General features: G+C 47.2%; 1 protein-coding gene across 12 annotated transcripts in view; it reads right to left on the reverse strand.

The window, feature by feature from the left end:
• NEDD4L (NEDD4 like E3 ubiquitin protein ligase) overlaps nucleotides 1-22,492 on the reverse strand; it is a 344,201-nt gene that overhangs the window by 216,399 nt on the left and 105,310 nt on the right. For all 12 annotated transcript variants that reach the window (XM_040478709.1, XM_040478707.1, XM_040478708.1 and 9 more), the window contains exon 2: nucleotides 20,489-20,562. In XM_040478709.1, coding sequence (XP_040334643.1) covers nucleotides 20,489-20,562 — 74 coding nt within the window. The remainder of the gene's footprint in view (nucleotides 1-20,488; nucleotides 20,563-22,492) is intronic.

Raw genomic sequence — 22,492 nt, forward strand, 5'->3', positions numbered from 1 at the left:
GCTTAACCCACTGAGCCACCCAGGCATCCCTGCATCCCATTGTTTCTAAGATGCCCAGCAAACATGTTTACCAAACATTTACTTTTTTTCATCTCGTTGGCGTTCCTTCCCTTTGAAGTCCCAGACCCCTATCCCCTATCTCCTTAGTTCAGAATGACACAGACCTCATTGAGCCTGAATGCCTTTGGAATTTCCACGTCCATGTGAACTCCCTGTAAGTATGCTACTAAATTTGATTTTCTCCTATTAACCAGTCTCGTGTCAACTTGATTCTTCACCTGCCCACAAGGACCTTGAAGGGGACATTACGTTTTGCTCCTTGACATCTTCCTTATAGCCAATTCTTTGGATATATATGTAACAAAGTATATTTTATAAAACACATGCATTATATGTATGTATCCTTAGAATATACATCTAATAATATAATACATTCCTATTTCCTTAGGAGGAGTTCCTAATGAAGTATGTTAGCTAGATCATCAGGCATGTACACTTTTCTCTATGGCTGATAACATTCAATAATGCACTTACTCAGAAAAATTTAGAGAATATAAAAAAAATTACCCCGATATTAAAATATAAAATTAAGGGGCGCCTGGGTGGCGCAGTCGGTTAAGCGTCCGACTTCAGCCAGGTCACGATCTCGCGCTCCGTGAGTTCGAGCCCCGCGTCGGGCTCTGGGCTGATGGCTCAGAGCCTGGAGCCTGTTTCCAATTCTGTGTCTCCCTCTCTCTCTGCCCCTCGCCCGTTCATGCTCTGTCTCTCTCTGTCCCAAAAAAATAAATAAACGTTAAAAAAAAAAAAATTAAAAAAAAAAAAATCAGCACAGCCAAAGTAGAACTACTTCTGGTCAGTACAGCCAGTGTTGCATAAATTACTGACATCTACAATCAAGAAACAGCACACAATAAGGAAAAATATTACCGAGAAAGTGTGAGAGAGTAAAACACAGGAATTTAGCAATATTATTGAAACTGAAGATCTTAGGATCTCTCTGTCCCAAAAATTAAAAAAAAAAAAACAAAAAAAACAAAAAGAAAAACGTTGAAAAAAAATATATAAAATTAAAACATAAAAAAAAAACTACCACCCCGATATGGTGTTAATATTTTGTTGTGAGCCCATTCCAACCAACCTTTCCTATGTGTATACGTTCTTCTTTTTCCCAATTTTAGAATAGTTTTGCCTAAATGAACACTTAGTTGGTTTTACTGCAGTTTTTAGAGAATTCCCTATGAAATATTCATGCATCTGCTTTCAATTTAATAGCTTGAATCCAAGCTTTCAATAAGTCCTATTATCGACCAAAAAGAAAGCCAACCTCAAAGTAGGTGAGTAAATGCTTTATTCGTGGTCTTCCTGAGGACCGTGGCCCCGGAGACAGTATTTCAGATTGCCCTGAGAACTGCTCTGAAGGCTGATTACACACGCAAAAGGCGGAAACAGGTATACGTGCTTGTGAGCAGGTCTCCAAATATTTGCATGTCGCAAGGTATAATTTGGTTGTACATATTGAGGTTTACCGATTTCCACACAGGCATGTGAAAGACCCTTAGGTGATCTTAATACTTTTCTATCATTATCTGATTGTTCAAAAGTATTGCCTGCATGTTTCTGCCTCACTGGTTTTCTGGCTCTTCTTGTTTCTGGTGTCACCTTGAGGTCACTTGAGAGGGTCACAGAAGGCTGACAGTCACCGACAGCAGTTCTAATGCACACGATCAAATTCAAGGTCGTTCCGTTCTCTTGCGTGGCCCGTAAGGAGAGAGAGGGAGGCAGAAAGCAAGGACAGGACAAAGGTGAGGAAACTGGAAAAGGCCAAGGAGAGAGAAGATGGAAAGCTGCCCCTCCCACTTCCCCTGGGTTGCCAGCTTTGTGGGCTTCGTGCTGAATTATCGCTGCCTTGAAAGTCACACAGTCACCATTAGTTACGACCTATGGGGTTGACGTCAAGAAAAAAGCCAAAACCCCTGGCCAAAGAGATCACCCCAGGCTGACCAGAATGTGGTCAAGACCCTGGCCGGGGCTTGATAGCTCCTATTGCCTGAAACGAGTAAGCATCAGGTTCAGGTATACCTGTCCTGAACTTGGCCAGCCAACCGCAGGGCCCAAAACTCAAACCAGTCCAGCTGACAGGTTCAATATGTCCAGCGCTGATAGGCGGTTCCTATCATACTGATAGACATACTGATTCACTGTCTGCTCTGAGGTTCAATGCTTAGAAGTAGCTTTCTTCCCCTGGTTGTATAATTTCAACGACACCGGTGTAAAGGTCAAACCTGTGGTTTTGGTGTTGGTCAGAATGGAGGGAGAGACACATCCCAGAGCATTCCAGGGTTTGCGGCTCGGGTGGGGAACTAGCTGGAGGGTGCTGAACTTTTCAAGACAAAAGATCCTGGTGCCTTTCAAACAGCAGGCTAGGCAGAGAGAAAGGCTTTATAAAGTCTAAAAATAGGCACCTGCAAGCAGAATGGTTTCTTTCCTGAGAACAATTTTAAAGATTCCCAGGAGGTGTCAGGTGTTGAGTAAATATCATAGGAGAATAAAGGCTTTCTGAGCTGAGCTGTAGGGGAATTGCAAAGCCTGGCGAGGGCTTCCTTCGCCTCCCCCGGTGCCCTGGACCAGGTGACATGAAAAGTCTTTTGTTTCCATCCCTGCTGTATAACAAAGGGGCCTGGGAGAGAAGGTCAGGGCTTGGTTTCTGATGCAGGAGAGCAGTGCGGAGAAATAACTTAACTCCCGGCTTCTGTCTGGCCACAACAGAGCGGCAGGCAGACTGTTAGACCACGCCGCTGTTTTCATTAGAAGGACAATGAATGAATTAACCTATTTGCAACACTAACGACAAATAGAGGTAAATAAATACAGATAAGTTGTGGAATAATAAATACCGATTGCTATCCACAGTACAGGCTTAAGTGTGCATTAACTCAACTTCCAACATTCACAACAAAGTGCAGGAGGTCAGTAAGCCTGTCCAGCACCCTGTCCAGAAGTGTGATTGCTTGGAAGGTCAAGAGAAGACTATGGGATCAGGTTAGTGACGACTGATGCGGAGAGGAGATACCATTCGCCCCCTGGGTTGGCCTGCCCATTGGATGCAGGTCCTGGCTCTGGCTGGACCATACCCCACACTCCCACCCCCCCCCCCCCAATGGCTCTTTGTCCCACTCTTTTTATTTTGAACTAGCTCATCGCCAAGGACACATCTTTTATCCCTCAGAAGACATCTTAAAACCCCTACTATGCAGCTCTCTCTGGATTAAAGGAGTAGCAAAGATGCACCCAAGAAATCAAGCAGGCCTCACGCACACATCCAACTCTTTAGAAAGCAGCAACGCGGCCGCCCTGAAACATCCCCTTCCTATTCTCTCTGCCAGAACTCAGACCAAAGATCAATGAGTCACACGTTGGGGTGCAGGGAGAGAGGGTTTTCTGATTTGCTAATGTGGTTTCCCTCTCTGCTTCCAGAACAGAAATTCTGCTTCAGAGCAGAATTCTGCTTACAGAGCGTTTCATCATCTCTGAATATCACTAACATACATTTCTAGCTCAAGTGTCTGGTGATGTGACTTTCATAACTAATCTTAAAATGTACTTAAGAGGGGCGCCTGGGTGGCTCAGTCGGTTAAGCGTCCGACTTCAGCTCAGGTCACGATCTCACGGTCCGTGAGTTTGAGCCCCGCGTCGGGCTCTGGGCTGATAGCTCAGAGCCTGGAGCCTGTTTCAGATTCTGTGTCTCCCTCTCTCTCTGCCCCTCCCCCGTTCATGCTCTGTCTCTGTCTCAAAAATAAATAAACGTTAAAAAAAAAAATTTAAAAAAAATGTACTTAAGAGAACACAGAAATCTCATGGCACACACGAAGGAAAACAAAAGTGGTCCCGTCTTCCATACGTTACTCTGCTACGAAAAATACGAAGTACAATGTTCATTTGTAATGAAGTGACAGAACCCAAATCCTAATCACAGGTTTTTAATGTTGAATTTCTTATTTATTCCTTTTCTGATTTCCAAGAACCTGAAGAGAGGGCGTTTCTTCCTTCCTAACCCTCCTTCTCAAGCCCCCTACCACTTGTGCAGCTCTCTGCTTTGTTCCTGCCCCCACCGCCCCCAGCTCCCCAATCTGGTTGGGCAACTTTTCTGAGGAATGAGTGCAAAAAGCCAATGGGCAGAAGATGAAAACAAACCAGTCCCCCAAAGTTCCTCCTGGTTTCTCAGGCCCTTCTAGAGCCACCTCATGGGAAACCAACTACTGCTAACGGATGAAGGCCCATCAGCCAGAGACAGGGAATGGGGTGCTTTCTAGAACCCTGAAGGCACCAGGCGCTCTGCCCGTCCTTCCTACATGGGGGGGTGGGGGGTGGGACCCTGGCCACTGTCTGCTGCTTAAATTCTTCCCAAGCTGATCTCAGAGACCGGGCTCTTGCGTGAAGACAAGCCTGGCAGTGTGAGTGAGAATTCTCGGCCTGGAAGGGAGAGCACCAGGGATCGGAGCCTTTTACTGCATGAAAACCATTAGTGCAACGTCATCATTTTCTGGTGGTGTGAACCAATGGGTCCCAGCTCTGGCTGCTCATTCCAGTCACCAGGGGCAGGGGGCTGTAAACACTGCCTGCCCCAGATGCTTCCCAGGCAGGGAGGCAATCTCTACCAGCACACTCTGGTCCAGCCCCAGCTCTGCCATTTACCCGCTGTGCCCTCAGGCAAGGGGCCTCACCCCTTCTGATCCTCAGTGTTTCTCATTGGGGGGGGGGGGGGGAGGCAGATAACACCTCCTGAGACTGATGTGGTGATTATGATTTCACCTTAACATACAAAATTGCAGCGTCTCAAAAACACAGTAGGTCTCAAACTCCGCTGCTTCCTTTGAAAATGGTGGTTAACGCGGGACAAAGTTCTACTGGGGAACCTCAAGCGGAAAGGCAGGCGGGAGGGGCGGTGAGTCACAGAGCTGGAGCTTGTCTTTTAATGTAAATGAGAGAGTTGCTCCGCTACTGGTCAACGCTACCGGTCAACATCGAGGAGAGGACATTCCATTCCCCTGTCCACAGGTCAGGGGTGACCCAATAAAAGGCAAGCCCCAAACTTTGCCCAGGGTCGTCCTCTCTCTGCTGAGAATGAAAACTCAAGGCGGCCATCAAACAGAAAACCTGGCTGGGAATAGAACCAGCAGAACAAGCAGCGGAGGGGGGGGGGGGGGGGAGGCGGGAGGAACAGAATCAATGCTGTTGTCCCAGCCCAGGATTCAGCTGGTGTCAGGAACGTCTCTGTTACTCCGCATCTTTTCTGACTGCATCAGCGGGGAACGCCTATTCTGCATGCCTTTCACTTCACACAGGTGCATGTGTGTCTGTTGGAGAAATGGACAGAATCCGGAAGGCTGGTCTCTGGGTGACAGGCATCGGGCACGTTGATACGTTTTCCTAAATTGCTAGAGGCTCGACCACCCACACGTCCTCTAATGGTTTAAAAGCTAGCCATTTGCTCACATCCCTGTCCACGTACCGCGCTATTGAATTTTTTCAAACTGAAGTTGACACACAGTGTTGGGTTAGTTTCAGGTGGATAACACAGCGATCCAACATCTTTATACGGTACTCAGAGCTCACCATCATCCGTGTACTTCCATCCATCACCACATATGTCATTACGGTATTATTTATTGACTACATGTGCTGTTAAAAATTTAATCTTTGGCAACACGATCTTTGAAAATGGTATTTCAGTGGATTTTCTAATTTGCTGTTTCTTTTATTATCGGGAGGTTAACTGTTGCCACGTTTCGTCACTGATATTCCCTTCTCCCTGAACTACCCGTACCCTCTGATCATTTTTCAATCAGCTTATTGGTCTTTCTATTGATTTGTAGGAGATCATTACACATTAAGGAAATTAGCTCTTTCTCTGTGATAGAAACTGGCATTTCCCCCAGTATGCCCCCTTTTGAACTTCACGGCATGTTTTCTGCCATGCCTACATCTTTTGAGACAAATTTATCAATCTGGTTATTCCGACCTTCGCTCATTTTTTTGTCGAGAGGAGACTGTAAACTTTTTAAAAAAACTCTTGAGGTTTGTGGACACTGTTCCTTTTTAATTTTTATTAAGTAATCTCTGCACCCAATGTGGAGCTCGAACTCACAACCCCGATGTCAATAGTCGCATGGCCCCCCCGATGGAGCCAGCCAGGTACCCCGGACATTGTCAGTTTTAACATGTTTGTTGTAGGAAAGATACTAGGCGCTTTTTGAAATCCGGTTCCAGAGACCCTTGCTCACTCTGAGCTCAGTAGCAGAAACTCACAGGGAAGGGAGCCTCATCTGGGCCACAGATGCGTCTGATCTCACCCCGTGTCCTATCACAGTCAAGGCCTCCCTAACCTTTCCGGGGGCATCTCCCATGAACCTGTGCTCCTCGCTGAACCCCCACACTGCCCTCTAATGCAAGTGCCTTGAACAACGGCCACCACTAAGGGCAATCAGTGATTGGCACCAACGGCACTAAATAAACCATAAGCAAACATGGAACCCAACCCTGTCTCTCCAGCAAGGTGCCCTTCGGGAGAAGGGTGAGCAGGGCTTGGCCAAAGAACACCTTCTTGTACTCAAAAAAAACAAAACAAAAAAAAACAAACAAAAAACAAAAAAACAAGACTCCACGAAAAACGTTTCTGGAATACACTAGGTCACTCCTCCAGAGGCACTTTAAAAACTGACCCAGCTCCTCTAGGAAACTTCTTGAACCACCACCCCATGGGCCCAAGATCATCCTGGCAACACTTCCAGCAAAGCCCTCAGCTCCATATTCAAAACCCCCCTAGAAGGCTGCGAGTGAGAAACCAAGAGCAGGAAAGCCCTGTGAGAAGGGGAGACAGCTAGGACACCTCAGGCCCTCCTTCCCACAGGAGGCCACTCCACAATATGGCAGCTCCTGAGACAACGGGGACACGCCTCCTCCTGACACACGCGATCCTGGAGGCCGCGACACACAGACCTACCTCCTTTAGTCAGCTGTTCCTGCTTTTACAGCGAATGTCCTTCTATAAATGAACTTGGGATTTCTCTTGACATCGGAAGTTGACAGGAGTGAAAAGGGCGAAGGGTGGAAGTAAAATATTTTTCAAAAAAAAAAAAAAAAAACCACAAATTTTTAGGTTAAAAGATGCTTTGGCGAGCCTAAATGAGCCTAAGCAAAACTGAAGGAGTGATCTTAAAGGATGCCCGCAGGTACCAGGAACAGCCAGCTGTGGGTAACAGGCCCCTGAGCGCAGTAGAGAGACTCCACGCGAGCGCTCGGTCACCTGGAGAAGGTGCTGGAGCAAGAGCTGCCAGCGAGGGGGCGTCCTGCAGGCGAGGAGCCATGGCTCAGGGCACAGGCGATGGCACCTACCGGCCTAGAGCGCGCTATAAGACGCTGCCGCCGATACGGGCCCACTCCCAACACAAGCACACCTGTCTGGGCACCTGCTGGAACCAAGGATGGCTGGCACGGTACAGGCAACCTCCATCTGGAGCGTTATTTATAACGAGGAGCACGGTCACGCAGTAAGCTTCCTCCGGCCAGGTCTCCCATGGCAGGGGCGGGGGAGGTCCCGGCACGAAGGACAGGGGGACATCCTTCAAAGTGGCTTCCTCTGCAGCTGGCCCAAGACTCAACAGGTGGAAGGCATGCAATTCGAGCAAGCAGGGACCCTAACTAAGTTCTTCTCCTGAGTGCGTGGAACACTTAGGAGCTCAAAAAGTAACCAAAGACTCAAGGTCAGAGCTGCACATGTTCACTTGCGGCAATCAAGGCCACTGAAGTCACCTGGGCCCAAAGGAACTAGGAGGTCATTTTTCAAGCCAAGTCCTGTCTGCACTGGGGCCTGAGTGGGGCGGCGGGGGCGGGGGGGGGGGATCTGCCCTTGAGCACAGCATCATCTTTTCCAGCATTCGCAAACTCCACCTGGCCGCAGAAAAGATCGACAGAGATACACAGGACGAGCTGGAAACCTTTCCACAGTGCACTGTGGACTTTACAGTTAATAAAACCGCACAGCGTGAATCTGTGCCCCCCTGTGACACACACGCACAAAAAATTTCAGAGGGTGGGAGGAGGGGCGGTTGCTATGCTCAAACTGCCACAGTTGGTCCGTCGTGGGGGCGGGGTTCGGGAGGCCCAACAAAAAGGGCTTTTATTTCCTGCCTCTTGCAGTTCTACTGAGATTTCCACAATAAACATGCATCATTTTCCGGATCGCTTAAATATGCAAATTTAAAAGTAAACAAAAGCGCTCACATCAGCCTTTCTCATTATTATACTGGGAAACGACCACTGATGTGCTGCCCACGCGCAGTGCTGGGTTTCTTTTTTGGGGGGTACAGAGGGAACACAATAGGCCCATCTCTTCAACGGACTCTCAAGCTGTTCTCTTCGATACGGACGTTCTTAGTATTTCCACCCGATTTCAGGCCCTCACGGTACGTATAACCTCCTCGAGGCACAGCCACACTTCCTTTGCCATCCTGTTATTTGGGACGGTCTGGTATACTCTGAGATCCGAGCCTCAGAGTCTCCACAAATGCCCAAGAGGATACAATGAAGCAAGAGAAAGGCCGGAGGGAAAGCTGGGCGAGGGCGTGAACCGTGGGGACGAAAGCGTCCCTGGTGATAACCATGGTCAACGTCATCAGGTCTGCTGACCATCTCTCTCTCTCTCTGTAACCTGGGGAGCTGCCATCATGTTTCTCGGGCTTTCTACCCCTAAGGTGGTGAGGAAGTACCAGTCCATTTCAATAGCATCTTCTCAGCTGAGAGGGTTTTTGGATTCCTGGTTTCTTCACCTGCCTGCTTCGGAGGCTGGTTTTGTTCAGGGGGAGGTGCCCAGAAAAAACAGTAGGGCCTTGTATTTGTAGAATACGAATTATCAGGGACCGTCACGTGAAAACACGATCTCACAGGGACAGTCCTAACAGCTCCGAGAATGAATCTCAAGGTCTTCAACTGAAAAGAAAATGAACAATTTTAAAATCCTCTCAAAAAGACATTTTTCTCCCTAACTCTTCTCCCTGGTGGCTCCCATTTCTTCTGCCCCACTGAGAGCATCAACAGCTTTCCTCTGGCTTTTGTTTCCTGTCAGTTAGCTGCAGACCTTAAGAAACGGCAAAGGGAGAGAAGAATGTTACTGCAAAATGAGGAGAGAAATGACCCACGCACGCCATTTTCCTCTGCGGGTGTCTGAACCCCCCTGACTCTGTTTAAGTAAGGCCTTTGCTGAAGCGTGGGCAGACTGCCCACGGCAACTTTAGACCCTTTCCCCCGCCCCTGACAGAATGTTATCAAAACATAAACACACACACACAAACACAAGACAAAAACAAAAACCTCCAAGCATACCTGAGTGCAAATGTGTCAATTTTGCACTTAAAAAAATATTTTCAAGTGCCGTTCCTGTTCTTTCAGGGTTATTACCAGCCTGAAAACGAACGCTGTACGGGGGCATCATTACAAATTCAGTCCTGGGGAGGTGGGGGGTGGTACCTGGGCGGCTCAGTCAGTTGAGCGCCCAACCCTGGCTCAGGCTGTGATCTCACGGTTCCCGAGTTCAAGCCCCATGTCGGGCTCTGCAGTGACAATGTGGAGCCTGCTTGGGGTTCTCTCGCTCCCCCTCTCTCTCTCTGCCCCTCCCCTGCTCGCTCACTCACTCTCTCTCAAAATAAATAAATAAACTTAAAAAAATTAGCTCCAGAAGAGAGGAAAAGAGGAAATTAGCTCCAGAACGAGAAAAAAAAAATTTTAACCTCTCTCATGTTTTCTGAATGTGTTTTTCATGTCATGAGTTGCTCTAGTAACTTCTCTGTAGTGCTAAAAACTTCTAAACAACCTCCAAATTCTATTGCAAAGTGTGTTTTTCTCAGTCCCAAAGCCAAATACAAATATTTTTGAGATGATCTATACCTGTTTCCCATTATTAACATGGATATAGGTAACATGTAAAATAATTTTTCTAGGGGCGTCTGGGTGGCTCAGTCGGTTGAGCGTCTGACTTCAGCTCAGGTCACGATCTCACGGCTCGTGAGTTCGAGCCCCACGTCGGTCTCTGTGCTGACAGCTCGAAGCCTGGAGCCTGCTTTGGATTCTCTGTCTCCCTCTCTGTCTGCCCCTAACCCGCTCGCATTCTGTCTCTCTCTCAAAAAATAAATGAACATTAAAAAAATGTTCTTAATAAAATAACTTTTCTATATTAACAATGTCAGCCTGGAAATCCCTTTCTTATTTTATTTATTTTTGAAAGACAGAGAGCAAGCACACACGTGTGCCCAAGGATGGGGGCGAGGGGCAGAGAGAGAGAGGGAAAGGGAGAATCCCAAGCAGGCTCCACGCTGTCAGCACAGAGCCCAGTGTGGGGTTCCAACACAGAAACTGTGAGATCGTGACCTGAGCCGAAATCAAGAGTCGGACGCGTAACCTACTGAACCACCCAGGCGCCCCCTGCAAATTCCTTTCTTAAAGAAAACAGAGTTGGGGCGCCTGGGTGGCGCAGTCGGTTAAGCGTCCGACTTCAGCCAGGTCACGATCTCGCGGTCCGTGAGTTCGAGCCCCGCGTCAGGCTCTGGGCTGATGGTTCAGAGCCTGGAGCCTGTTTCCGATTCTGTGTCTCCCTCTCTCTCTGCCCCTCCCCCGTTCATGCTCTGTCTCTCCCTGTCCCAAAAATAAATAAACGTTGAAAAAAAAAATTTTAAAAAAAAAAATAAAGAAAGAAAACAGAGTGCTGAAGTTCTGATCCTTCAAAGTGTGAAGCTAAAAATGCGTTATAATTCATTTTCTCTATGAATGCTGTCTATTCCATAGTGGAATACAGTACCCCTCACTGGAAGAATTTCCTTTCTTCCCAGTATCAGTTATTTATTCCTTTGCAATTTGTAGCATTTTATTTTGATGATGCTACAAGTTTAGGAAATTATTTGGCAAGGAAAGGGAAAAGGGGGATATAAAGTTAAAGCAGGAAATGCTACTCAACTGCCTACTCTAAAACCATGTAAAAAGTAGGAAATGCTTAAAGTGAAATCATCCTTTCCTGTGTGTCACTATTCGAGAATGACTTCAATACCTGCTAAAGCAAAGACGTGGGTTAATTTCAAAAACCAGACAATTCTGATTTAAAAATCAGAAAATTATCTCAAAAATAAATAAAAATGTTTAAATAAATAAAATAAATAAAAATCAGAAAATTTAAAAGAACGCCAAAGGGGTGCCTGAGTGGCTCAGTTGGTTAAGTGTCCGACTTCGGCTCAGATGATGATCTTACAGTTCGTGGGTTCGAGCCCCACATCGGGCTCTGCCGACAGATCGGAGCCTACCTCCTGCTTTGGATTCTGTGTCTCCCTCTGTCTCTGTCCTTCCCCTGCGCTGGCTCTGTCTCTCTCAAAAATAAATAAACGTTTAAAAAATTTTAAAAGAAAAAGAACTCCAAAGGATTATCAGATGTGAATACCATTTTTACAGTCCTGAATGAAAATGCACCTGAAGATATGGCCAGCAGAGGGAGCTCTAACTCCCCAATACATCCCTGTGGACACAGGAAGAGCCCTCCATGTAGCCTGTCACGGTCAGGGATGCTCACGGTTCGTCTCCTCCAGTGAACTTCACGTAGACCGAGGAGTTAAGGATGAGGAATTCCTTAAAGTCTAAAGCATTTGTAGCCACTTTAAAGTAAGAAGGAGCTGGATATAACGTATGTGTGCTAGTTGAGAATTTTTAGATTCGTAAAATTTCATACTGTAAATCTGCATACTGTAAAGAAAGAGGACCTTAAAAATACAGACAGAATAAGATAAACAAGAGGTGAAACGAGCTCACGGGGTCGGGGGTGGGGGTGGGGGGGGCTTCTGGTGTGAAGGACAAGAACAAGTCAGCTGTGCAAAAGAGGGAGAAGGTGGTCGTTCTGGGCACCAGCAAAGGCACAGAGGAGGAGGAGTGTGGCCTCTGAGGGCAACTACAGGACTCAGCACGGCTGCTTGGGAAGGTCAAGGCCAAGAGATGCGCTGGAGAGGCACACAGAGAGTGCTTCTGTCAAGGTTAAGCAGCTGGGACCTTAATCCACAGCAATGACTGATCACTGAAGGGTTCTGCCAGGAGCAGAATGAATTCTGCGTACGGGAGGGGGGATGGGAGGAAGCGGGCAGATGTGAACACCACTGGGGAAGTCCCCTACCCAGCCACTGAGACCAGGCTGGGGACTGCGGGGAGGCAGGAGAACCAGGGACACGTCCCAGCTCCCTAGCTCCGATGCTTAGGGAATCGGTGGAGCCACCGGCTAAGACAGATCGTTCCAGACAAAGAACAATTCCAAATATAATACTTTGACATTCCAGGCCGAGAAGCAGCGTCAGGGCAAACAAAAGGTCCTGACTTACACGGTCTCACCAGTCGCTCAAATCTGATTTCTAGGACAAGATGGTTTGACTCTACTAAATAACCAAATAAAATCATGCTACGAGGAGCCAGGAATCCATTCTGGAAGAAAGGAATTTGTAAATTGCTCTTTTTTACGGTCTCGACTGTCTAGATACAATTTAAAATCACTTCAACAAAATTGAAACCGCTGTTCACAATGAACTCCCACGAGTCCACAAGTCAGAGATGGAGGATATACACACCCAACACTACCATTTTCTCACTAGCAAAAAAAAAAAAAAAAAAAGGAAGAAAGAAAGAAGAAACTGTGATCAAATGTTAAGATTCACCCCATTTTAATTTCCCAACCAGTTGCCTCCAAACTTGAAATGTAGCATTTCTTTCAAATGCTTCTCTATTTTCTGACCATGAATGCTTAATTTCAAGCATCTAAAAATAACAGGCTTGAAACAATAATCAGTCCTTCAAAAGGAAAGCACAACAGTGTACCTTGAACAAGGAAGGGGAGAAATGCAAACCACCCTTGAAACGTTCGCTACCTGTTCCTGTCCGCACGCCAGAAGGAATGCTGGGACACGCTCATTAAGGGGCAAGGCATAGTTTATATCACTTGTGTTGATAATATACAGTAGAAATGCCAGTTCTCTTAATAATTTACTGAGGAGTTACGCACTGCAGATTCCTTATTAAACATTACTTGCACTAAGGTCCTAAGTCTAAAAAATATTCCGGGAAAGGAAATTATGTGACTGCATATTTGCTTGATATAAACTCAACTTCATTATTCACGTATGTATTTACAAAGCAGTAAGAATCATTTTCTCTAGGACAAAAAAAACATTTTTACAATTGTAGTCACTTGTAGATTTCAAACTCCACAGTGTCTCTCTAAAAAGTTCCATAAGCTATATTGTACGCATGCTTCCCCTTGAAGAGAGGAGAAAAACAAAAACAAAAACAAAAACTCCTGCTATATCTAGAAACCCCACTTCTCCACGCCCAAGAAGTCAATACTGGCTCAATTCCTGTCTGTCACTGACTAATCAGCAGCTCTATGTAACAGTTTAATCTGAAAATCATGACCAAATAACACTGGCACTCCCAGTTCTAAATATATATATATATATTGTAGAGAATCAATAGCTTATGCTCTCAGGGGTTGGCAAACTGGGGCCTGTGGGTCACTGGCAGACAGCCACGCCTATCCTATACTCTGTGCTATCTCAGGGACAGAAAGTCCTACTAAGCCTAAGCTCTTTTCTATCTGGCCCTTTGCAGAAAAAGGGTGCCAGCCCCCAATTTAGATAACCACCTACAGTACTTAGAGAAGGCTGTACTTCCCATGTAAGAACCTGCCAGCTCACATGTGTCCCCCATCTTAAAAATCTTACCTTCCAGGTCCCCGCCCCCATTACCTTCCAGGGCCCCCCCCCCCCCGACAAATGTTTCTATAATAATGAGAAATAATTTTATGAAATCTAAGACAATGTTTCTTAGAAGATGAAGTATTACAACACAGGAGATTTGGATCTGAGAAATCTAACACTTGGGGATTCCAGAGAGATGTATCCATTATTTAAAGCATAACTCTTAGGTATTATACCAGACCATTTTCACCTTCAGTAACAGCATTTTTGTCAACGAAGATGCAGAGTGGGCCTGGAGACCACTGTTCTCAGGCCTCTCCGAGGCCCAGCCACCGAGAATGGGTTGGCCAGCCGCCTTCGCTGCCTAGAACATGGGAACCACTGACTGACAGAGGAACCTCTCCCACTCGTTTGGTGAGGCAATGGTAGTGGAGACCCTCGGCCACCCCAACGCTGGTCCTCCCCTCACACGGTACCTTCTGTTTCCTGAAGGCCTGGCTGTTAAGTTCCACTTTTGAAAAATACGGATTTTCTTCACTGTTTTACGTATTCAGAACTGCTTTCATTTCGGACTCACGTTGGCACGTTGCCTTCCTTATACTTTAGCTTCTTACACTCTCTCCTACCTCCCCCCAAAAAGGAAAACGGTGAGACAAATCTAGAATGCCTTGGGATAAAGCAAGGGTGAAGGAACCAGGGTGAGGGCAGAAGGCATGCGAAGAGGAAGGAGTAAGGAGGGGTGGGCTGCTGGGAGGAGGAGCGAGGAAGGGGCAGCCCCCCCCCCCAACACACCCACATCCGCAGACATCACTTCACCAATCCCCGGAGGCGCCCCCTGCGATTACATCGGTTGATTAAAACACTGCCCATGGCTCTTCAGCAGCTTTAATCATTCACTTTTCTCAGGCTCCACTCTGACCAGATGAATAAAATTGATCAAGCCTCTACTCTGTGCCGCGTGCCCCTCATCCTCCTGAAACACATCCAATTTTCTGCCTTATACAGACTCAGTGACCAGACAGCATCAGTCTGGACTCCGACAGCAATGAGGAAAAGGTGTCCTGCAACTTTCCCCCGAACTCTGTCGGACCTGTGGGCAGAGCAAAGTCTCCTTTGACAGGACTAACATATTCGTGCGTCAGGAGTGAAGGCAGGGCCGTCTGGGTGGCTCAGCTGGTTAAGCATCTGACTCAATTCCCACTCGGGTCATGATCTTGCAGTTCGTGAGTTCGAGCCTGGCGTCCAACTCTGCACTGACAGCCAGGAGCCTGCTTGAGATTCTCGCTCTTTCTGCCCCTCCCCTGCTCACGCTCTTTCTCGAAATAAATTAATAAATTAAAAAAAAAAAAAAAAAAAGAGTGAAGGCAAAGCAGGAAATGCTGAATGAGAGATCCACACGAACACATCAGAGAATGGTACGTAAGTGTGGCCCGTCGGGTTCGCTCCTCCGTTTACCAGAACTGGGTGACACAAAGACCAGTTTATACAGATATCATTTTAAATGATTGAAGACGTTCCCTGCACAGCGTGGCCTTTTCGGTGATTCGAGATCATTCTAAATAATATTATGACACTGGCTGCAGCAGAGCAAGCCTTAGGGCCTGACGCAGAACACAAACAGGCCGGCCCTGCACGCCGACCCATTTGCCACTTCTGACGTTTCCCTCTGGGGAACCACGTGGCCCGAATGGCGTGCGGGCCACCCCTGACCATACTTCATAGGGACGTCGCGTATATCCGTGCGCTCGGGAGACCAGGAGGTAAACCCAGACGCACGAAGAGCTGTGTCCTTGTCACAGGGCAAGAGGAGGTTTTTTGTGGGGGAGGGGGAGGGGGAGATCCCGGCAAGTCCCATCAGGGTTCTGGGGTGGTCGGGCGGGACATTCTCCGCGGCTCTCACAAGAGTAACCGTGTGAGCTCTTAGGTGCAGGGGTTTTAAGGCAAATACTCTTCGGCCCAGAGGCCGTTAGTGTTGACGCTGTGATTCTCAGAGGTGCCCCAGAGAGCTAAGGCTGCTCAAACAGGCCCGGGGACGAGGTGCATTTCCACCGCACCCGCGCATCACAGACGCGGTCTCCACAGAGCGTCAGGTGCCCTGTACACACCTAAGGAGGTGCGTGTGCCACGGGAGAAGGGTGGGGGTACAACCAGCTTTACGTGCTCCAGACCAGCAGCACGGGGGTCAAAACCAAACACGGGCCCGTCCCTCAAGGGGCCTCGCTATGCCAGTGGAGGCGGCCAGCTGCACAGAATACGACAGATGTGGGCTCCTTGGGGGGCCAAAAGGTCACGGCCCCATTTAAGAGTGTATCCAGCAGATGGCTCCAGCTGTGCCACCTCGTGTTGTCTAGACTGCCAAGATTTTCCAGAAACCTTGGGAATCTGGATTTTTGATACGAAATCTCCCAAATGCTGGCTCGGGATTTTTACTTGCCTTTAGTGTTCCCTGCACCCTTCATAAGCGCATGTGTGAGTTCAGTCTAGTCCACAGGGACCAACAGTTGGCCAGTTCTGGCCTAATGATCTTCTAGAAGTCCTTACAGTATATCGAGGGGGCTCTCAAGGTACCTGGAGCCTCAAGGTCTCCCCACTGAGTAAAATGAAACTTATTTTGTACAAGGTTTAAAAAAAAAAAAAAAAAAGGGCAAAAAAAAATCCTAATTATTTGGAGAAGGTGAATTAATAGCTAAAATTTACATGTATACAGTGTATAAGCCGAAACATCGCTCACCCATTTCTTGCCGGTCACCTGGGGGGAAAAGTAGTGACAGTGGACGAAACAGACTGGCCCCACATTAAACCCAGGTTCCTTTTTATTTTAGCACCACTGGTTATAGGATAACCAGACGCTGTGTTCCTCCTCAGCAGACAACATCCCATTTGCCGTCCCCAGTGTGGGCACCGAATTTGATCAAGCCTTTCCATGCAACTGCTCATATACAGGAAACCCAGGAGAAGGACACTAAACGCTACAACAGGAAACAATCAAATGTGATGAGACAACCGACTGATGATTTCAGGTTCATTTAAAAACGGAAAAGGGGAAAAGGATACTATAGGAACCGGATTTTAAGAGACCTAACAACTGAACGCAACGCACAGTCCTCCGTTGAATTCTGCTCTCAAACGGCCCAGTTGGAAAAGGCATTGTAGGGACAGCTGGGGGGATTCAGGGAATGGAAAAGGTGACGAGAGTCCTTTAGGCAATTATTGGTAATTTTGTGAAAATTGCATTGTGGCTATAAAGGAACACGCTGCTTTCTTCGAGATGCGGGCTGATGTATTTAGGGGCTGGATGTAATGATGTCTAGGATTCACTTTTGAATGCTTCGATTAAAACAAATTGATGGGGCCCATGTAGCCAAATGTTAACAACTTAAATATAGATAACTGAGGCGAGGCGGCGTCACAGAGCTATCACACCGTGGCAGTAAGTCCCCATCAGCCTCGGTCACGAGCAGACAAGGATTTTTTGCCGCATCTTTCCAATGCCCTTGGGTTCGTGTGTGTTCTACGTTTTGAGTGAAAAGAAAAAAAATGACCGCAACCTCCACAGGTATAACTTGACGCTAAGAGTTCCATGCACAAAATACAGAAACGAGAGTCTTGAAATCTTCCGTAGGAAATTCTACAGTGAGTTTGTCTTAGCCAGCATAGCTCAATTTTAAGGATCCACTTTACGGTTTTAGATGATTCTAAGTAACCTCAAACGAAGACTGATCACAATCAAGGAGGAAAAGGGGAAGGTGGACCTAAAACTTACATTAAAATGACCCTATTCAGTTACTACTTAAGCCTATGACAAAAAGTTAGAGATCCTGAGATACAAGCCTACCCGAAGAATACAGTTTGAAACTTATAAATCTTCTAAGTTTAAAAAAAACAAAACAAAACCTTAAGATCTCACTTAGCAAAGTGCATCTCTTCTAAATCAAATTACCTTACGGCATTCACTTAACAATTCTAAGAGCTTGGTCAGCCGCTATCAAATACAATGGGCAGTTCTTGCAATCTGCTTTTAAGAAGTATTCAGCCAATTGATTTCAGGTTTTAGAGAGACCGGAACAGTCATCTAGTCCAATGGCTCATCCAGTGGCTCAACTTTTGTCATTCGTCAGGAAGAGTATTAACCTGCCATCAGAAAGAGCAGTCAAATCTGATAAATCTGGACAGACAGGGGTGGGGCCGAAGTAAGGGACAAACCGGACCAGACAGGTTGGCATGAGCCGGCACAAAAGGACTTGAATCCTACACCTTAACGGGAGCCTGGGAATTTATTCCACAGGCAACTGCAGATCAAACCATGCAAGGAGAGGAGTTATCAGCACTGGATTTCCAATGCACATCTTGAGGTATTCCCCGTAATTCCTTTTACCCCGATGCTAAGAAACGATGACGCGTCTTTTCATATAAAAGGTAAAAACTCAAGGCTCGGGTGCGTCTGGCTCTTCTAAGATTTGAAGCCTCATCGCACTACCAATTTTTAACCTCAGCTCCTCTTAACAGGCAATCTGAATCCATTTCATTTTTTTTTTTTTTTTTTTTTATGCAGGGCTTTGGTAAAAACAAAACAAAAACAATCAAAATGAACGTCGCTGACATTTTCCAAACCCAACCTCTTCCCCTGCCAAACTATATAACATTGTTGACGTAAGAGCGCAGTTTACTGGTCAGCGTGCAAGTCTTTCAGTTAAAAGGCAATTTGCCCAGTCTTGTTCTTGGGGTTCTGGAGGGTCAGCAATCAAAGGGAGAGGTCTCAGTCTCCCGCGAGTTTCTAATCTAGTAAGACACAGACAAGTCAAATATTAGAGCGTTCACACAGGCACAAGGGCAACCACTCGGTGCGACTCCATGGTCAGGTGAGAAGGGGCCCGCAGGTGAGATGTGCTTCCCTCCCACACCACCAGCGACGGGGCAGGTGTCAGTGCGTGTGCGCGAGGTTGGCGTGACGGCTCAGATAGCTAACCCTCCATTAGTCATCTGAGGCACACAGAAGCATGGGGATGTTTTGGAAAAGATTTCATGAGGGGCGCCTGGGTGGCTCAGTCGGTTGAGTGCCGGCTTCGGCTCAGGTGATGATCTCGCGGTCTGTGAGTTCGAGCCCCGCGTCGGGCTCTGTGCTGTCAGCTCGGAGCCTGGAGCCTGCTTCCGCTTCTGTGTCTCCCTCTCTCTCTGCCCCTCCCCTGCTCATGCTCTGTCTCTCTCTCTCTCTGTCAAAAATAAACAAACACTTAAAAGAATTTTTTTTTTAAAGATTTCACAGATATTATCCTTGCATCAACTTTATGTATTTTTAACAACTTCTCTAGTTGCTACTGTAGTTAACTTCACGGGATGGGAAAAACTAAAAACGGACATGAAGATAGGACGGGAAATAAAGAGGTTTGCCCACCAATGGCAGGGAAGGGCTTGTGCTGGGCGAGCAGGAAGATGAGGTGAGCTGGACAGAACGAGGCCTTGTTACAAGAGTCGCCAGTGTCACACTGAGGTCCTGAGGCCAGAAGGTGACTGTGGCCAACAAGCAGGGGGGCTGACAGGATGAAATGAAATTTTTTTTTTTTAATAAATTTCTTTTTTTTTCTTTTTTAAGTTTTTGAGAGAGAGAGAAAGAGAGCACACCGGGGAGGGGCAGAGAGGCAGAGAGAATCCCAAGCAGTCCCCACACTGTCAGCGCAGCGCCTGACGCAGGGCTCAAACTCACGAACCATGAGATCATGACCTGAGCTGAAACCAAGAGTCGGACGCTTAACCGACTGAGCCACCCAGGTGCCCCTGAAATGAATGTTCTAACGCGAGGACTCTGGCCACAATTAACTGTCCCCAGAAGCCACCACAGCCCTCATGGCTCAACCTCACAGGGTCCCCATCATGAACAGAGCAGGGGGCAGGGGGCCTGTTCCAGCACTACAGGCACGTGAGACCTGGGCAAGCAGTAACCTTTCTGGATAAAGTCATGTCAAACACAGAACAGACAAGTTGCACTGGAACGTCTCTAGTGTCTCTATGTCTGAAGTTCCAAAGGTCTTTGTTCCCCCAAATCTGGTTCAAATCCCAGGTCTAAATGGCTCTAACCTCATTCTGCTACTAGTCCAGTAACTCCACCCAACACACTACAGACAGCAAAGGAACAAAAGAGCTGATTTCAAGACTCAGGATCATCAGGCACAATACTCAAAATGAAAAAGCTAAAGACCCAGACAGACCAGGCTGCTGGTGCTTCCAGAAAAGGCACAGAAATCACCAAATTCACCCCCATCAGCAAATCTCTCAATTCTGATTATAACATGCCAAAGAATACCCAGTTCTACTAGGAACAAAACAACACCTTCACATCTCCCTAAATTTGGGATGTTTTTAAAGGAATGTATTAATATGAATACATTGGGATTTCTTTTTAGAGGAATGTATTACAATGAATACATGTTCCCAAGCTTTATTTTTCTACTGAGAAAAACAGACATATCAGAATCCAGCTCCCCCAGGAAATCGATCCGTAAGGAGGGCTAGGAACCTGCACAAAATACGGTCTCTGGACTGGCTGTGTCAGCATCACCTACTCCATCAGAAACTTGGGAGGTGGGGCCCAGCTGTTTTAAGGCTTCCAGGTAACTCTGATGCACGCCTGAGTCTGGAAAGTGCCTGCCGAACTCGTCAGAAGCCTACAAAAAAAAAAACAACAAACCCAAAACACCAAAAACCAAACAAACACAAAGCAAACATACCTGGCCCCAAAGATGTCCTTTTTGGCGAGATCAATTCCAGAAACAACCTTCACTCTGAGAATACGTGACTCGCCCTGTTGGAGGGAAAAAAAATTTAAAAAGTTTAAGAAATGGACCTTCAATGGGTCACTGTCTCACCCAATATCCAAAGGTAATGATTTCCTCTTTAGACCCGTACTGGGACACAGCACCAATCGACTCAAGCACAGGTGATTCCTCCTTACACTGAAGTTCAAAAGGTAACAGTCCAGACTTAAAATCCTATGACCCTAGAAATTTAGAGCATTTGGATTAATTAAGCTTAAGTTTAATTCAAACTACGTCATGCAGCTCAAAGATGTGGGCCAGTGAAAGATGTCCCAGTGGTACCAAGAACATAAACGCACATTTGAAATCACCTAGATAAATGCCCAGGTGCTTTAGGGTACTGTAAATTTAATAAATAATCCCTCTGTGGAAGTTTATACGTTTGTGTGCGTGGCCCGAGACAGAGAGAAATTTCATGTTGTACACTATTTCCTCAAAATTACAGGATCACAACGTTGGTACAAACAAGCGAAAATAATCCTCTGGCTCCAATAAAAAACGAAAACGAAAACAAAAAAAAACCCAAAAGCATCACCCTAAATGGAAGTCTACTCAACCCATCTCAGAAATCACTCATTCATTCCTTCACCGGCATAGTCATTCATTCCAACATGTCCTAAGCAGTTCCTGTTGCACTGGCCGTTGAACAAGGTCTTGAAATATGGACACGAATATGCTCCAGGTCTCCTAAGGGGGACGGCCAGGCCAACAGTGCAGGGCCCTGTGATGGCCCCAAGCCCAAAGGCACAGGCTGGAGAAGCAGTTAGGGGCTAAGACGCTCTGGCGAAAGGAGATGGCGTGTGGGAGGTAAAGGGGGAGGGTAGGCAGAAGTCGAGGACTGTTCCCAAGTTTTGGCTTTGGGTCACTGAGTGTCAACATGAACTGAAAGCAGGAAGAAGTCGAATCCAAGGCGTCTATGAAACAACCGGGTGGGGGGAGAACAAAGAAAACGGGAGAGACGTCTGGTGGGGTCAGACCGGGGAGCGATCGCAGTTGGTGGTTGTAGAGCCACAGTCGGTGGTTACGGCTAGAGATGCAGAAGCACATGCCCGGGAAAGGCGAGGAGGGGAAATGCCAGGGCTGGAGCCCCTGGGGACACGGGCAGCGAGGGCCAACAGAGAAAGTCATCTATCCGTGTGCTCAGTCACGACCTGGGTGAAGGAAAGAAAATCCAAAAGCTTACGTACACGACGTCCAAGGAGGCAGGGTAAAATAAAAGCCGGAGAGAGGAGGACGAGGAGCCCTGGCCAATGAGCGGCACACTGGGCGTGTGTGTGTGCCACGGGGACCGTGCTTGAACCAGGATTCTCCATCCATCTGACCATCCCTCCAACCATCTACTCCTGACACAAGGCTGCCCCAGACACACATACACCGCAGAGAGATACAATCGGGTTTAAAAAAAAAAAAAAAAGGTTGCTCAACATGTGTGTGCTTAGGATCCCCTCTGAAATGAGAACTGCACTCAAGTTTGGGTTTCATGTGCTTGGCAGGGTTCGCGAGAGGACAGAGACAAGCCAGGGACCTTGCGACAGCACAGCAGTGTCTCCGAGCGCTTACCAAAGCCACCCCGTCAAGTGGCCCTCAAGGGTCAAGTGCCCTTCCCTCGGTTCCCCCAAGCAGGCACTGACTGCCCTGACCCTCCTCTCTTACGCTCACATCACAGACCAGCCATCAAGGATTCTTTGTCAGCCACAGGGGTTATCTAGCCTGAGGCTCTCTGGTTTCTCAGGGCATGTGGCACCCCCAATGCCAATGGCATCTCTCCCTGCTCAACTCGAGGAATACCACAGCGGAAGCATTTTGCATGCATGGATCAAAATTCAGTTAGCACCTCTGTAGCATTCACGGGACACCTGGGAAGAGTTCACAGCCCACGAGTGCACACCAACTGACATCATGGGTAAGAAGAAAATC

The sequence above is a fragment of the Herpailurus yagouaroundi genome, unplaced genomic scaffold, assembly GCF_014898765.1.
Source record: "Herpailurus yagouaroundi ecotype Mexico unplaced genomic scaffold, PumYag 142, whole genome shotgun sequence".
Lineage (NCBI taxonomy): Eukaryota > Metazoa > Chordata > Mammalia > Carnivora > Felidae > Herpailurus > Herpailurus yagouaroundi.